Here is a 15926-nt window from a genome sequence, read left to right as displayed (position 1 = left end):
CCAAAGGCACTGAATTTTACCTTTTTTTATTACCTCGTGGCCAGCACTTCCTCAGTAGGCATTTCAGGTGTGTCACAAACCATGTTCATTTTTAATCTTGAAAAAGTCAATCGTCTGTAGTCTGTACTATAAAATGATGCCTGCAACTTTGTGGTGAATATTATCCCCAAGTTAACAGTGAAATAAGTAAATAAAACTATTATTGAAAAAAGAATGTGGTTTGCTTTTATTTAACCCAGGGCCTATAATACAGCCACAGCTTTTTATTGTATAAAAGGGTAGAATTCATTGAAAGGATAATGCTGAACAGACTGCTGTTTGCCTTGTCTTCCCTTTCTTTTTCACATGCAAAAGAACTTTCTTTATATCATCATACCATCAAAATCCAAATACTTCCTGAGTATAAGCAGGTGTAAACTATAGCTACGCATATAGTCCTTACTCCAAAAGTGCATGTGAAGAAAAATATTTGTCTGTAGACACATAACATGGAAGGGAAATTTTCTCTTTTGTAAGGAATGCTTACCTTTTTTTCTTTTCAGGTGTATTTTTGTTTCTTTTAGACTCCACAGAAAATATTTTCCCACTGGAAAAAAGAAAAACAAGCTTCATATTTTATTACACTGACTTTAAAATTGCTGGAAGTGAAGGTACAAAGAAGTTACTCTGGGCGAGAAATGACATTTTTTTGAATGGCATGCCTGGTCACTTCATGATTCTTTTACTGCTTCTTAAGCTGACCCATAGAAACCAACCATTGCCTCTTTGGTCTTTAGTGCAAGAAAGAACAAGGAGGAATGCAAGAGAGAGAGAGAGAGAGAGAGCTAGCTATAAATACAGCTACATATGGAGAGAAAGAGAGAGATAGTATATACACATATATATATTTTTTTCTCTCCCTCACAACTTTTTCTGCCAGTCATTACATCTTCATATCTTCATCCTCAGTTTACAATTTGAACCTGTGCTCACTGAAACATTGGGCATCCCCTCTCCATCTCTGTTTTGCTATTTCATGCTATTACACTTACCATTTAGGTCAATGTAGGTGGCCAGAAAAGGAACTGCTTTTCTCACTACTCTATCATAGTAGACATTTTTACATAAAACTCACATGAGATTTAAGAAGAAAAGTTTTCTATTGTGTTAAAGTCTTCCTTAATTTGCTGCACACATTTATGCAATATGAAATCTTGACTACAGAAAGAAACATTGGCTAAAAGTATGGAAGATTCATAAACCATAAGAATATGTCAATGTTGGAAATATCCACTAAGTAGGAGTTGACTTTTAACTGAAAAGTACTTTGTTGGGAGTTGATAGATAGCTTTTGGGGGAGCTTTGCCGCTTCCTTATCCAAATGGTTACATAGAGAAGAAATTTTACAAAATATGACCAATCAATTGATTTAAATATTTTCTGAAATTATTATTTTATTTGAACTGAGATATTTCACCCTTGAAATAAATGTTTCTGTCACAGGAGTCAGATATATTTTTTAACTATCCAGCATCTTTTTAAAAGCATTAAAAATTAACTTAACTTAAGCAATAAGCATGAATGATCTTTCGTTGAAATTGAATCTCACCTAAAAAGACTTGGAAGAGTATAGAGAGAGGGAACTTTTTTGAAAAGACGACCTGTGGTCCAGAGCACTTACAGAGTCATGAAGAGGATGCAGCCAGCTACGGCTTGGAAGTGGAAGTTCCTTGGTCTAATCATGGTCATTCTTGGCCTTTTTTGCCGACCACCCCTTCACTTTAATTCTTGCTTCTGTTTCTTGGAGATGCCATGTGCATATTTTAGTGGAACTTGTCATTCTCCATGAGAATTAAACAACAGCACACAGGTTATGAAAAGGCAGAAGGATCCTTCATAGGAACAGTCTGTAAAAGATTGGTTTTCATTTCAGTTATATGGAGGATAATGATGAGAATCACGTTGGAATGAGAGCCTTGAATTACAGAGACGCTCGCTGTCTTTAGCAGTGTTTCTGAAGAGAGTATTTTAGCCGTGGTTTATAAGAGTAGAATTACTAACTCAATCTTGCAACAAAAGGGAAAGAGAGTTGTCGAAGGCAAGGCCGCCAGTGAGAGATGTTCCTGACATTTCAACTCACATCTCCAACCCCCAAGTTTTTATTCTGCCTATTTTGACACCAATCATTTGCCAATTCGCTACTGGGAAATATCTGAGAAATCAGAAATCTCTGAAGGAGGAAAAAACTGCCTTCAGACCCCAGGAAAAATAATCCAGGTGCTTTCATCGGGCTGGATATTTTTATTGGGACCCAGAGGGTGTCTTGTGATTCCCATATGCTGAGCATGCAAACCTCAGTGGACCAAAGATGAGTAAGATGCACCTGAAGACCACACGTGAGCTCTGAACCCCTGGTAACACCCAAAACATGATGGGCTCATCAGCATGTAAGCAAAGATTGACCCCAAAAAATGATACTTGCATCAGTTTTTAAAATCTTTTGATCGCTACCTTAGTGTTCCTTTGTAATTCTTTAAAAAAAAATGATTGCATCATGCTTCTCTTTATAGAGTTTCTCTTCATTCTAGACAGTGCAGTGGGCTAGGATATTTACATGAAAATCCACTATTAATGTTCTGGATTCACTCAGTGACATGTCTGTCATCATAATATCCTGTCTATAACGCATGTATCTATCAGACTTTTTCCCTAATTCATATTACCAATTGTTCTTTCCCATTAAAAAATGGGACTTCGATTTTTCAGAAGTCCTTTATTTTTCTTTTTAAGGGAAACTATTTTTAATATCCATGTAGGCTGTGTATGTATTTGGCTTAATCTCAGCCAATGTTTTTGTCATGACACTTACTAAACGCTCCTTATCTTAACTAACTTACCTTTCTGAATCAAACCATTCTCCTTCAAGCAATTAATTCATAGAGATGACAAATTTGTGATTTGTCTTCTGATACAAACAGCCACTTAGAAGCTACAAATCAGGTAGAAAGTGGAATGTGGTATATTCATATCAGAGGGATGATTCTTTGACATTTAGTTTGATAGGACCAATGGAATTTTGATAATATTCTAGCTTATTAAATCTTTGACCCACTGATAAAAACAGGTCTCTAAGTGTGACAACTCCCCTATTCTGTCTTCCACAAAACAAAGTGCCTTTAAAAACCTGACTGCTATAACCAGTTCCACCTGCAGGACGGATACTGTTAGAAGTTATTGACTACATTATTGTGCTGCCTGGGTTAGCTTGAAATGGCTAACAGCGGTTCAGACCAAAATGTAGAAGAACAAAACTAACAAAGACAACAAATGAAAACCAATACTAACCACCGTCTGCAGTGAGTTCCTTCAGCTGTGACTTTTCAGGGACGGACCTCCTCTGAAGTTAACTTCAGAACAATATAAAAAGGCCAATCCTTTGCCAGTGGGTCAGAAGTAAATATTTTCCCAGATACTATTGTGTAAAATCATTCCCACACTTGCTGTGGAACCAGTGCCATTATCTTTAGGTGTTGGAAGTAGAGGAAGTCGTTGTGGGGCCTCAGGAAATGATACGATAAAAGATGGCTCCCTGCACAGCTCCCTCCTTACTCCACCAATCCACGCCCCCACCAGCTTCCAGTTCAGACCTGCTAGGGCAGAACTATCACAGAAACCCAGATAGAAAACTTGCCAGAATTCTACTCCCTTTTTGATTGTAAGAGAAACAAACAGTACACGTCTAATACAAACTTTCCTTGCCAAGATGGGAAAACTGAGTTAATAGTCCAGGCTTTCTCTCTGCTCATTTCAACCTGTGCACAGTACCCCAACTCCCTAACGTGTCCCTTAACCCAGAATTAAGTGTCACCTTCATATGTACTTTCTTTTTTCTTTTGGTTTTTTTACTCACTTTCTCTGCTGCCCAGGCTGGAGTGCAGTGCCATGGCCTCTGTTCACTGCAACCTCTGCTTCCCGGGTTCAAGTGATTCTCCTGCCTCAGCCACCAGAGTAGCTGGATTACAGGCATGTGCCACCATGCCTCGCTAATTTATTTTTGTATTTTTAGTAGAGACGGGGTCTCACCATGTTGGCCAGGCTGGTCTCTAACTCCTAACTTCAAGTGATCCACCCACCTAGGCCTCCCAAAGTGCTGATATTACAGGCGTGAACCACTGCACCCAGCCTGTATGTACTTTCTAATACACTTTAAGACCTTCATGTTTCTGAAGTAAAAAAAAAAAGAAAAAAAATCAATTTGTGTACTATGAAGCAGATTACAGCTCCTGTTAGCTAAGTGGCAGCACAGTAGGTGACTTCAGAAGATGGAACCAATGTGTAAAAACAGAGAGATAAAGACCATTAAAGAGAAAATAAATACTCAACATTTATTAAGAGATAATGAGGTCCTTTTATACTGTCAGGATTCTAAAATAAGATTAAGATCCACTCAATGCACATCATAGATTGTGCCACCCTTTCTAGAATATCATAGATTTTTGAGTTGGAAGGGAACTTTTAAATATTCTCCAATCAAATTTATATTCAATGCAAGGGGCCCTCCTACAGCATCCTTGACAACTGGCCGCCAGGATTCTGTGTAAATAACTGCAATGACAAAAAAAACCTACATAATAAATTAAGCAGGCCACTTTGTGTTTAGATAGCTTCATTTTATCCACCAGTTCTCATCTTCTCTTCTAGGACACTGCTTTGCAAGCTGGGGTGGCGTGAAATACATGAGGAGTTTCCAGGAAGTACTAGAATATTGTCAGTTTAAGGGTCGCTTTCAAGATCCTCAACTGCCATAGGTACTCAATCTCAGGTTGACCTGCTTGAAAAGAACATCTTCTTTACACCTGCCTTTCCATTTTACACCACATGTCTCTCAGCCAGCCTGAATCTTATTCCTACATGCAAAAAAAATCTGGACATCAAACAAAAGGACAGTTTCAAAATGCATGGTTCCTAAGAGAATGTCCTGTGGCAGAAGAGCAAATAGAGAGTCCTTAAGAAATATTGAAGAGGGCAGTGCCTTATTTCATCTAGAGAACCAACTTATGCTAAGTTTCCATCCATCTATCCATCATCCATCCACCCATCCATGCACCCATCCATCCATCCATCCACCCATCCACCCATCCACCCATCCACCCATCCATCCATCAGCCATTCATCCATCCATCCATCCACCCATCCATCCATCAGCCATTCATCCACCCAACCATCCATCCACCCATCCATCCATCATCCATTCATCCATCCATCTATCCATCCGTCCATCCATCTTCCATTCATTCATCTATTTATCTATCTTAATCATCTATTCATTCATCCATCCATTCATTTATCCATTCATCCATCCATCAGTCCATTTATGAATTAGAATTCAAAGGTGAAGCGGCCATGATAAAAACACATGTCTTTGAACTGGAAAATTAGTTCAGATATTTCTTCAACATAAAGCAAATGTAATTTAGCTGATCAGTTTGACCATGAGGACTGGCTTTGCCAATTGGATTATATGGCTTACATTTTCCAAAAGGTGAATGATAAAATCTACACTATAAGGTTTTGATAAAAAAATTTTTTTAAACAGAGATAATCTGGCAAAAGTGGGAAATTACATCATTTGAACTATTAAACTTATGAGAAAATTGTTTAGAGAACAAACTACAAATATGCAAGGGGTATATAGCTTTTGAAGATTCTTTTCAATGTACATGAGCCAAAAAAAGAGAGAACTTGTGTAGACTGCAGAATAATAAACTCCAACCATATGACAGATCTCTGACTATATGATAACTGTCATTTCTCCTTTTCATCACTTATTTCCCACTTTAATCCTCCCTGATGACCTCCACTATTCCTCATAATGCATGTCTAGAGCATCACTAAGGCAGGAAGGAATTAGTGACCCCAACAAGGCTCTCCCTGTCTTTCTGGAGTTCCAGCTCACACCTCAACCTGGCCCTAATGACATGCTCCATAAACCTCACTGCCTGCACTGTAAGCTGCCAGCGAAAGACTATAGCAACATCCAGTTCATCTTCTAATAAGCCAACAAGTGGCTTGAACACAGTTTCTTACTCAGCCTCGGGCTAATCTCACATGTTAGGAGGTGCTGTGGCTGCCTCAAAGCACAATCAACCTAAAAGTGGAAGACAATCAAAAAGTAGGAGCATGTGAAGAAAAAGAGGTTGAGGGAAAATAAATGTGTATCCAGCTATGCTGAAGATGAGAGTGCACAGCAATACACAAGACCACTGATGACATTATTAGAGTCAATAGTATTTTAAATAGACAGTGGCATCACACTCATGTCGGAGGCTAAGCTCTTGAGAGGGTAAGAGGTTGCTATGTTCCTTGTGTCTTTCAGTCCATTGCTTTCTCTATCACCATCACCATTCCTCCCCAGTCCTGACCAAACCCTGTCCACAAAACTGTAGGTTGTGACAAATACTGCTCTGGTGGTTAATACTGAGTGTCAACTTGATTGGTTTGAAGGATGCAAAGTTTCCTGGGTATGTCTGTGAGGGTGTTGCCAAAGGAAACTAACATTTGAGTCAGTGGGCTGGGGAAGGCAATCCACCCTTTTCAGGCAGAAAAACGTGAAAAGGTGTGACTGGCCTAGCCTCCCAGACTACATCTTTCTCCAGTGCTAGATGCTTCCTGCCCTCAAACATCAAACTCCTAGTTCTTCAGTTTTGGGACTCGGACAGGCTCCTTGCTCCTCAGCTTGCAGATGGCCTATTGTGGGACCCTGTAATCATGTGAGTTAATGCTTAAAACTCATATATATATATACACACACATATATATGTGTGTGTATATATATATGAGTTTTATATATATATAAATATATATATATATCCTATAGGATATATATATCCTATCAGCCATATGACAGATCCTATAGGATATATATATATATATATCTCCTATTAGTTCTGTCCCTCTAGAGAACCCTGACTAATACAACTGCCTTCAAGGAAAGGGTTGATCCAAAAAGAATAAAGAGTCCAAAATCTTAACTTCAGATCTTCTAGGCAGATTTTTAACAAATCAGTATTAGTAAACGAAGTCTTTTCCAAAGTAACAGCCAGGCACCTGAAAGAGAAAAATGGTTTTCGGAAATTCTAAAACCTCTCTTGGGCTTCTATCAAAGGATGTCTGCCTCTGCACCCCTAGAAACATTGCTCTATTCAAATATACTCACCAGGCCACCATTGTCTGGCTCTAGCCCTCACCTGGGCATAGGTGTTCTCAACTTATATAGCAGGTCCTTGAATAATGCCATTTTGTTTAACACTGTTTCATTATAGCATTCACGAAGAAAAGAAATGATTCTTGGCCAGGGCCACTGTGTTGAGTGTGTGTGTTCTCCCCATGTTTATCTGGGTTTTCTCGAGGTCCTCTGGTTTCCTCTCACATCCAAAAGCTGTGCCCATACCTAAGCTTCATAACTCACCTGGAATTGGTGTATCTACATGGTCTCAGTGTACCCTGAGCAGCCAGGACAGGCTCCACCCACCCGCCATCCCGAACTGGAATACACAAGTAAGTAATTATCTTACTTGTTTTTATTAATCTTTCTTAAATGTATGTATAGCCTACATTTATTTCAATGCTCAACAGTAAAAGTGTTTTGGTTTTTATTTATAAGCATGGTGATGATTTTGTGACCAGAAAAATGCCACAGTAACTTAACTCTTATTTACATCAGTTAGCCTGTGGTAAAAGTGGTTTTGTGAGTCATTATTTCACTTAAAGTTGCAGTTTCCAAGAAACTGTTGACAACATTGAGTGAAGACTTATTGTATTATTGTTGTAGGATAAACAGGTATGTCTGCTGTGTAGTAATAGGCCAATTATGCAGACAGCAGTGGTGTAGCAGAGAAAGTTTAATTACTGCAGAGCGTTGGGCAAGGAGATAGGGGTAGATTTTCAGATCCAGTTTTTCAAAGAGTTTTAGGCTGCAGTTTTTAAGGGGATTATGGAAGGTGAGTGGCTGGAGAATTGGGGTCGTTGATTTGTGGGGGTGAGGGAGATGAAACTGTTAGCACATGGAAACTGCATTCTTTAGTGAGTCAGCTTCTTGGGAGGGGGGGTTTTGGACCAGCTGAAGTCAGTAGGGTGCTTGAGATCAGCTGGTGTCGGCGGGATTTTTCAGATCAGCTGAGTCAGTAGTTTTATTAGTATGCAGGACTTGAAGGATTACCTCAAAGGGAAAATTTAATGTTTTATAATGGTTAAGTTGTGGGGAATTATAATCTTGTAACAGGGTCTACATGATTTTGAGGCAACAGACATTAAATAATTATGACAAAGCAGGTCATACAACTGACTTAATGATTGATGTTGAATGTGCTGAGTAATTTTGTAAAGTGGAGTGGTTTTAGCCCACCTTGGACTTAATCAAACCCCAACCCTGAGGTGAGAACTAATACAGTGTGAATTGGGTGAAAACCACTCTAGCTTTTTCCTGCCAGCAAGGGGCACAGTTGGGGTAAGAGTCAGGATTTGAGGAATACAACTGCCTGGCAGTAATCTGCAAGCACGTATGGCTGCCCAGTTGGACACTTCAGGGGCACAGCATGAACACATTAGCGCTCCTGCACACTGTCTTAGCATGGCGTGTATTTAATTATATACTGGACTGTAAGATCATTATAAGTCCTATTGTCAGAATTATGAGCCCACATTTTTAAAGTCCTTGTAAAGTAGACTGAAAACTTTAGGGGTACTAGTGAGATTTTATTGTCACAGAGTCTGTTCTATCAGTCTTGTTGTGTCTGGAATCGGTGGGTTCTTGGTCTCACTGACTTCAAGAATGAAGCCATGGACCCCCCCCCAACCCCCGCCCCGGGTGAGTGTTACAGTTCTTAAAGATGGTGTGTCCAGAGTTTGTTCCTTCAGATGTGTCCGGAGTTTCTTCCTTCTGGTGGGTTCCTGGTCTCATCAGCTTCAGGAGTGAAGCTGCAGACCTTCATGGTGAGTGTTACACCTCTTAAAGAGGACACAGACCCAAAGAGTCAGCAGCAGCAAGATTTATCTTGAAGAACAAAAAAACAAAGCCTCCACCGAATGCAATGGGACCCGCCAGGTTGCTGCTGATGGCTCACGCAGCCTGCTTTTATTCCCTTATCTGACCCCACCCACATCCTGCTCATTGGTCCATTTTACAGAGAGCTGATTGGCCCATTTTTCAGAGAGCTGATTGGTCCATTTTGACAGGGTGCTGACTGGTGTGTTTGCAAACCTTAAGCTAGACACAGAGCACTGACTGGTGCATTTACAATTCTTTAGCTAGACACAAAAGTTCTCCAAGTCCCCACTAGATTAGCTAGACACAGAGCACTGATTGGTGCATTTACAAACCTTGAGCTGGACACAGAGCACTGATTGGTGCGTTTACAAACCTTGAGCTAGACACAGGGTGCTGATTGGTGCATTTACACACCTTTAGCTAGACATAAAAGCTCTCCAAGTCCCCACCAGACTCAGGTGCCTGTGGGATTCCCTGTTGTTAATAGTATTACTAGGAGCGTCCAATCAGTGCCTAACTATACCCAGCTGGCAGTAGTAACCCTGACTGACACCAGCATGAATGGAACCATGGGATCCTGGCTAGATGATTTTCAGACGTACTGTCTTACTGGAGCATTTAGCTGTCCCCCTAAAACTAGGCCAGCTTTTCAAATGAGCAGAGGCCTGCTGCTGAGAAGTAAACCAGGCATGACCTAAAACAGGATTAATAAAAGTAAAATTTGTATATAGTAAAATCTAATTAAATTTTTTCAAATACCTAGGTCCCCCTTGAAAATATTTAGCATTTATGAATGTTAGCTATTATATTTTTAAAAACTTCTTTTTCATCCGATTTAAGTTCTGTTTACACTTTAATAATAATTGATTATCTAAATTTATTCCATTCGGGTCTTTCTTTAATCCCCCTAAGTCTGAGGACTGTCCTTGTAAACAGCAGCGGTTCTTCGGGGTGATGGCGCACAGTGCACCCACCAAACACATGCATAGAATGGAAACAGTATCTCCAGGAACAGAGCCCGTCTAGATAGGGTTGGCTGTGGTGCGAGTTTCTCCTGACTAATAGCTACTCGCTCATTTGGCTGATTTTAGGAAGGAATCAAAGGTAGCCGTGATTACCATGAAGACTTGGGTTTTCAGGGGTTCTGTAGCAATTTGATAGTGAGGCTTGTGAAATAGGAGACTGGAGAGGAGCTGAGTGCACTGTTTTCTCTTGTTATTGTTTTATAGGGGCGGGGTCTTCACACCTGGAGCAGCTTTTTCCAAAACAAAGTTGATTGACAGACTCAACAAACACGGTATTGAGTTTAGTGTTATTAGCAGCTCTGAAGTCTAAACACTGGAAGAATTAACTGAAGTCATAACGTGCGTGAATTAACAGCTTCTCTATTTGATATTTGAAATTCTTCTGTAAGCCTGTCTGAGTGTATGTGGAAACGATTGTCAAATCTAAAATATCTATATATTAAAAAGCAGGAAATTGTCCTAGCTTACCCTAAATTTCAAATCTGAGTTGATTTTGTGATTTTATTGCTTATAACAGAGAACTCATATTTGACATATTTTTTTCATCGATGTGTTCCTGGTAGATTTTCACGAATGAGCTGGCAGGTCTAATGGGGGAGGCGGTGTCCCAGTCTGTGTTGCAGCAGCATTCTCATCGGGGGTGCGCACACCAGCGTTAGTGTCGGGCAGTAACTGCCGCTTAGGAGGGAAATCTCACCTTCCTTCCACATACTGTCTTGAGCCTTTGCTAAATTAAACTGCACTTTTTGCTATTTTTGCCTAGTTTTTCGCCAATCTACACTGATTTTGGACTGTTACCTAAGTTGAAAAATAAAAGGTTGTCAATCGAATGGTGGTTTAGTGTTTGGACCTGCCTATGTATTTGTATAGTGGTAGAAACATGCTGCTTAAGTGGCCTAACCTGTTTCTTGCCAATAAGTAGGCTTAGCATTTTATCTTTACCTAATTCTATATCTGTGACTAGGTTTTTAAGGATACAGCTTATAAGCTGCTATCAATTTTCACTACCTAAGCAGAATTTTTCTCTAATTTACTTTTTGTATTTTAACTAGGTTTTACATGGAAGCCCTAAAATAAGGCAAAAGACTTTTTCTTTTGTAATAAGCATATAATAAACACGTATATACATAGCAATCATGTTGTTCATTACCTAAACAAGACAGCCACTCCTTTATGGAATTTCTACCAAAAAGTGAGGAACATGAAATATTTAGGAATATTAATTGTGTTGGGAGACCCTTCTGCTCTGCCTGTAAGAAGAAGAGGGGGCGGTATCTAACTCAAAGAGGCCTGTAAGGAGAAGGGGGGGAGGGTATCTAACTCAAAGAGGCCTGTAAGGAGAAGGGGGGGTATCTAACTCGAAGAGGGGGTTCTTGGTGGTAGTATTCCCCACCCTAACTCTGCTTCCTCTGTCCTGGCCTGGTCATCACAAGATACAGATCCTCAGCTGTGCCCTAGCTTGTGGGACCTTAGAAAAGGTTTTATCGGCTGAGAAATTAGAAAGCAGTACAGGAGCAATAGAGCCCACGACTAGCTGCACATCTGAATCACAAAACAGTAACAGGTTCCTCCGTGCCTGCAGCAACTTGCGTTCAGGAGGGCGGGAGGTCGAAGCCTCTGTGTTTTTGATATGCATTTGGGAACCGCTGGGTGAAGCTGCATATCCTGTCCCTGTTTCTAGCTTTGCAATGTATGCTCGAGCATTGACTCTGATTCTGAAGGTAGCAGTGTGACCCCGTCCTCTGGCTTGAGGTACATGTGTGTCTCATCCTGATTTTCCTTTTAATCCCCCAAGGTTCTGCGTGCTCCCATTTGCTGAAAGTATATGACTCACCTCAGGTGAGTAAACTGCTAATTGTCCAAAATGTTGAGGCTCAGTTCAAGAGACAGAAGCCATTCCTGCTCCCAGTGGCCAGGCCCAGAGGACTGGAGTCTGCCTAGCCTCTACTGTTACTGGGTCTCACTGACAGAGTCTTCCCAGGATTCCGTGATGCCTTTGCTGGCCCTGTCCTGGCTGTCACCACGAGGTGCTCCACACTTGGGCTCCAGGGTTACAGCAGTTTTTTTAGTTCACTTGTGTATGTGGTCAGGACCTGAGCTGCAAGCAAAACCCATGCCTCCCTTACGAATCCTTGGACCCTGCTCTTAAGCTGAAATCACTAGCCCAGATTCCCTTGTCTTTCTAGAGGTTCCTTTTTGGAGCCCTTGACAGCCTCTCCTGCCAGTGCAGCTTCGGCGTCATCCTATTTGACCTTCCTTAACTTCATATTTTAGGGAGCAAGGATTGAGGTTGTCGCCCCTTATTTTCTCCTTCCTGATTTTTTCTGCATGTCAGCCAGGACTCCCAGGGACAGTCCTGCACCGTCAGGCAGCAGGCCGTCACAGTTAGGAATGCAGGCTCTGGCATCAGCCTCTGTGCTTACAGTGGCCTGGGCACGTTACTCAGCCTCATCGAATTATTGTGAGAATTAAATGAGCTAACATGTTTAGCACTTGGATTAGTGCCTGGCACATGGTGTAAGCACTTACTAAGTTTCAGCGTCATCACTACTGTTGTTATTAGAAGTCTGTCTTTGGGCTGGCCACGGTGGCTCATGCCTGTAATCCTAGGACTTTGGGAGGCCGAGACGGGTGGATCACTTGAGGTCAGGAGTTTGAGACCAGCCTGGTCAACATGGTGAAACCTCGTCTCTACTAAAAATACAAAAATTAGCTGGGCCTGGTGGCGGATGCCTTGTAATCCCAGCTACTCAGGGAGGCTGAGGCAGAAGAATTGCTTGAACCCAGAAGGTAGAGGTTGCAGTGTGCTGAGATCACACCACTGCACTCCAGCCTGGGTGACAGAGCAAGACTCCGTCTCAAAAAAAAAAAAGACGTAGTAGTAGTAGTAGTTTGTCTTTGGCCACAAAACGTTTCTTTTTTTTTTTTTTTTTTTTAACTTTTTAAGTTCTGGGGTACATGTGCAGGTTTGTTATATAGGTAAAGTGACATGGGGGTTTGTCGTACAGATTATTTTGTCACCCAGGTATTAAGCCTAGTACCCATTGGTTAGTTTTCCTGACCCTCTCCTTCCACCCACTCTCCACCCTCTGAGAGGCCCCAGTGTTTGGTGTTCTCCTCTATGTGTCCGTGTGTTCCCATCACTTAGCTCCCACTTATAAGTGAGAACATGTGGTATTTGGTTTTCTGTTCTTGCATTAGTTTGCAGAGGATAATGACCTCCAGCACCATCCATGTTCCTGCAAAAGACATGATCTCATTCTTTTTATGGCTACGTGGCATTCCGTGGTGTATATCTACCACATCTTCTTTATCCAGTCTACTATTGATGGACTTTTAGGTTGATTCCATGTCTTTGCTATTGTGAATAGTGCTGCAATGAACATACACATGTGTGTCTTTATAACAGAACAAGTTATATTCCTTTGGGTATCTACCCAGTAATGGGGCTGCTGGGTCAGAAGGTATTTGTTTTTCGGTCTTTGAGGAAGAACCACACCGTTTTCCACAACGGTTGAACTAATTTCCACTTTCACCAACAGTGTGTAAGCATTCCTTTTTCTCTGCAACCTCGCCAGCATCTGTTTTTTGTTTGTTTTTTGAGACGGAGTTTTGCTTTTGTTGCCTGGGCTGGAGTGCAATGGCACGATCTTGGCTCATCACAACCTCTGCCTCCCGGGTTCAAGCGATTCTCCTGCCTCAGCCTCCCAAGTAGTTGGGATTACAGGCATGCACCACCACGCCTGGCTAATTTTGTATTTTTAGTAGAGTTGGAGTTTCTCCATATTCGTCAGGCTGGTCTCGAACTCCTGACCTCAGGTGATCCACCTGCCTCAGCCTCCCAAAGAGCTGGGATTACAGGCGTGAGTTACCGTGTCCAGCCTAGCATCTTTTATTTTTTGACTTTTTAATAATAGCCATTCAGACTGGTGTGAGATGGTGTCTCATTGTGGTTTGGGTTTGCATTTCTCTAATGATCAGTGGTGTTGAGCTTTTTATCATATCCTTGACTAAGACCCATCAGTCAATTTGTGGAATCAAGAGTGGCTTCAAGATAGACTAACTCCTAGTAGACTTTTTCACTAACAGTTACAATCCCTGAACCGCAGACCCTACACTGAAAAGGTCCCATCATATGGGCACTCCTGCTGCTGAGAAAATTGAACATAACAGTATTTCAGATAAACCTATGAGAAGATGAAACTAAGTGGAGGTAGAATTCAAACTTGTTCAGAGAAAGATACAAAACGAGAGACGTGAAATAACCATTGTCTGTAGGTCTGACAGCAAGAAATAGAGATAGAAGAGCTTCATTTGAAGTTTTGAACTGTTTACCGTAAAAATATTAATGGTGAATGTTTATCAATCATGTCTGTGTGTCAGGCACTGTTCTAAGTGCTTTATGTTCATTAACCATTTGCAGTAAATACTGTTTTCCTTCCCACAAAACAAGTGAGGAAAGAGAGGCTTAGAGAGGGGAAGTCAGTGGCCCCAAATCCTGCAGTTGATAAGTGATGGACTTAACCAGGATTTAACCCTGGGCAGTCTGATCCCAGAGCTCCGAGTGCTAATCGTTCACCCTCTCCCTCCTCCCACCCTCCAACCTCAAAGAGACCCCAGTGTGTATGGTTCCCCCTATGCGTCAGGAACATAGGGCCATTCAAGCAGCCTTTAGGTTATAGAGATGATTTACAGTCACATGGAAGGAGAGTTTTGCTTAAAACTGGTAGAAGAAATAGGTAAAGTAAGTGGGAAATGAGGTAAGCTTGCTAGCTACACAAATCATCTTCACAACTCGAAGCTCAAATACCCTCAGTGTTCAGCTGGTGAGCAGTTTTGTTTCGGATGACCCTAAGTTACTGCCAGTAGGGAAAACTGGTGAGATAAGTCAAATATTTTCCATTGGAATGTTACTTCCTTAGTGTTTTAATACTGTCGAAGGAGTATTAAAGGAGTCTTGAGGGGCCAGTGGGTGTAGGGGCTCTCCTATTGGTAGGGTTTTGCCGATGCTTCCCCTAACCTATGGAGGCAAGTACCCCTGAGAACTAGGGATGCCCTGGGGCAGAGTCCTGGAGACAAGTGGTGGAGGAGATAGTACCGCACTGGCTGAAAATGGGAACGGCAGAGAGCAGGTAGTGTGACGTGATGGAGGAGATGGTACCGCACTCACTGAAAATGAGAACTGCAGAGAGTGGCACTGGGATTCAGTTTCTATTTCCCTGAGTATTAGTGAAATGCCTGTTCAAATCCTTTGCCGATTTTTTTCGAATGTGCTTTCCAACATATTATCTTTTTTTAAATCTTAAAAGTAATAGTTTATTCTGAATACTAATGCTTGCTAAATAATATTAATATATTTTCCAGGCTGTGGTTTATTTGAAACTTTGTTTAAGGTGTCGTTCATTTAACCAGTTATTCTTTTTTATTGTGAGCTACGTAGCACGGAAAAGTACCCTAAATATATTGACAGGCCTAAAGTGAACACACCTGCTCTAGAGAGCCCACTGCCTGGAACTCCTCCTGTCACCTTCTTCCTGTCCCAGAAGCAACTGCCAGCCTGACTTGTGTGGTCACCATTTTCTTGCCTTTCTCAATAGTTTTGCCACCTAGAGTATATTCCTAAACAGTATATTTTGCCCTCTTTGAATGTTCATAGAATCATGTTGGATGTCATCTTTCGTAACTTGGTTTCCATCACTATTGGAAGACTCTTCTTGTTGCCTGTGGCTGTTGTTCACTGTCATGGCAATGTAGTGTTAAACAGCATAGAGGGGGCCAAAATTTACCCGTCTTCGGTGAACATACATTAGGGATGTTTCCAGTTTGGGGCTACTATGGAAGAGGGTTTTATGAACAGCAGTGCACATCAACTAAGA

The 15926-nt window shown here is 41.3% G+C and overlaps 1 protein-coding gene across 1 annotated transcript in view; it reads right to left on the bottom strand.

Annotated features, from left to right (window-relative positions):
- LOC129394312 (kinesin-like protein KIF28P) overlaps positions 1 to 15926 on the bottom strand; it is a 102475-nt gene that overhangs the window by 15091 nt on the left and 71458 nt on the right. The window contains 1 exon segment of the mRNA XM_063596438.1: positions 15087 to 15156. Coding sequence (XP_063452508.1) covers positions 15087 to 15156 — 70 coding nt within the window.

Source organism: Pan paniscus, chromosome 1 (assembly GCF_029289425.2).
Source record: "Pan paniscus chromosome 1, NHGRI_mPanPan1-v2.0_pri, whole genome shotgun sequence".
In the NCBI taxonomy this organism is placed as follows: Eukaryota; Metazoa; Chordata; class Mammalia; order Primates; family Hominidae; genus Pan; species Pan paniscus.
This window is presented reverse-complemented; position numbering and strand designations above follow the sequence as displayed.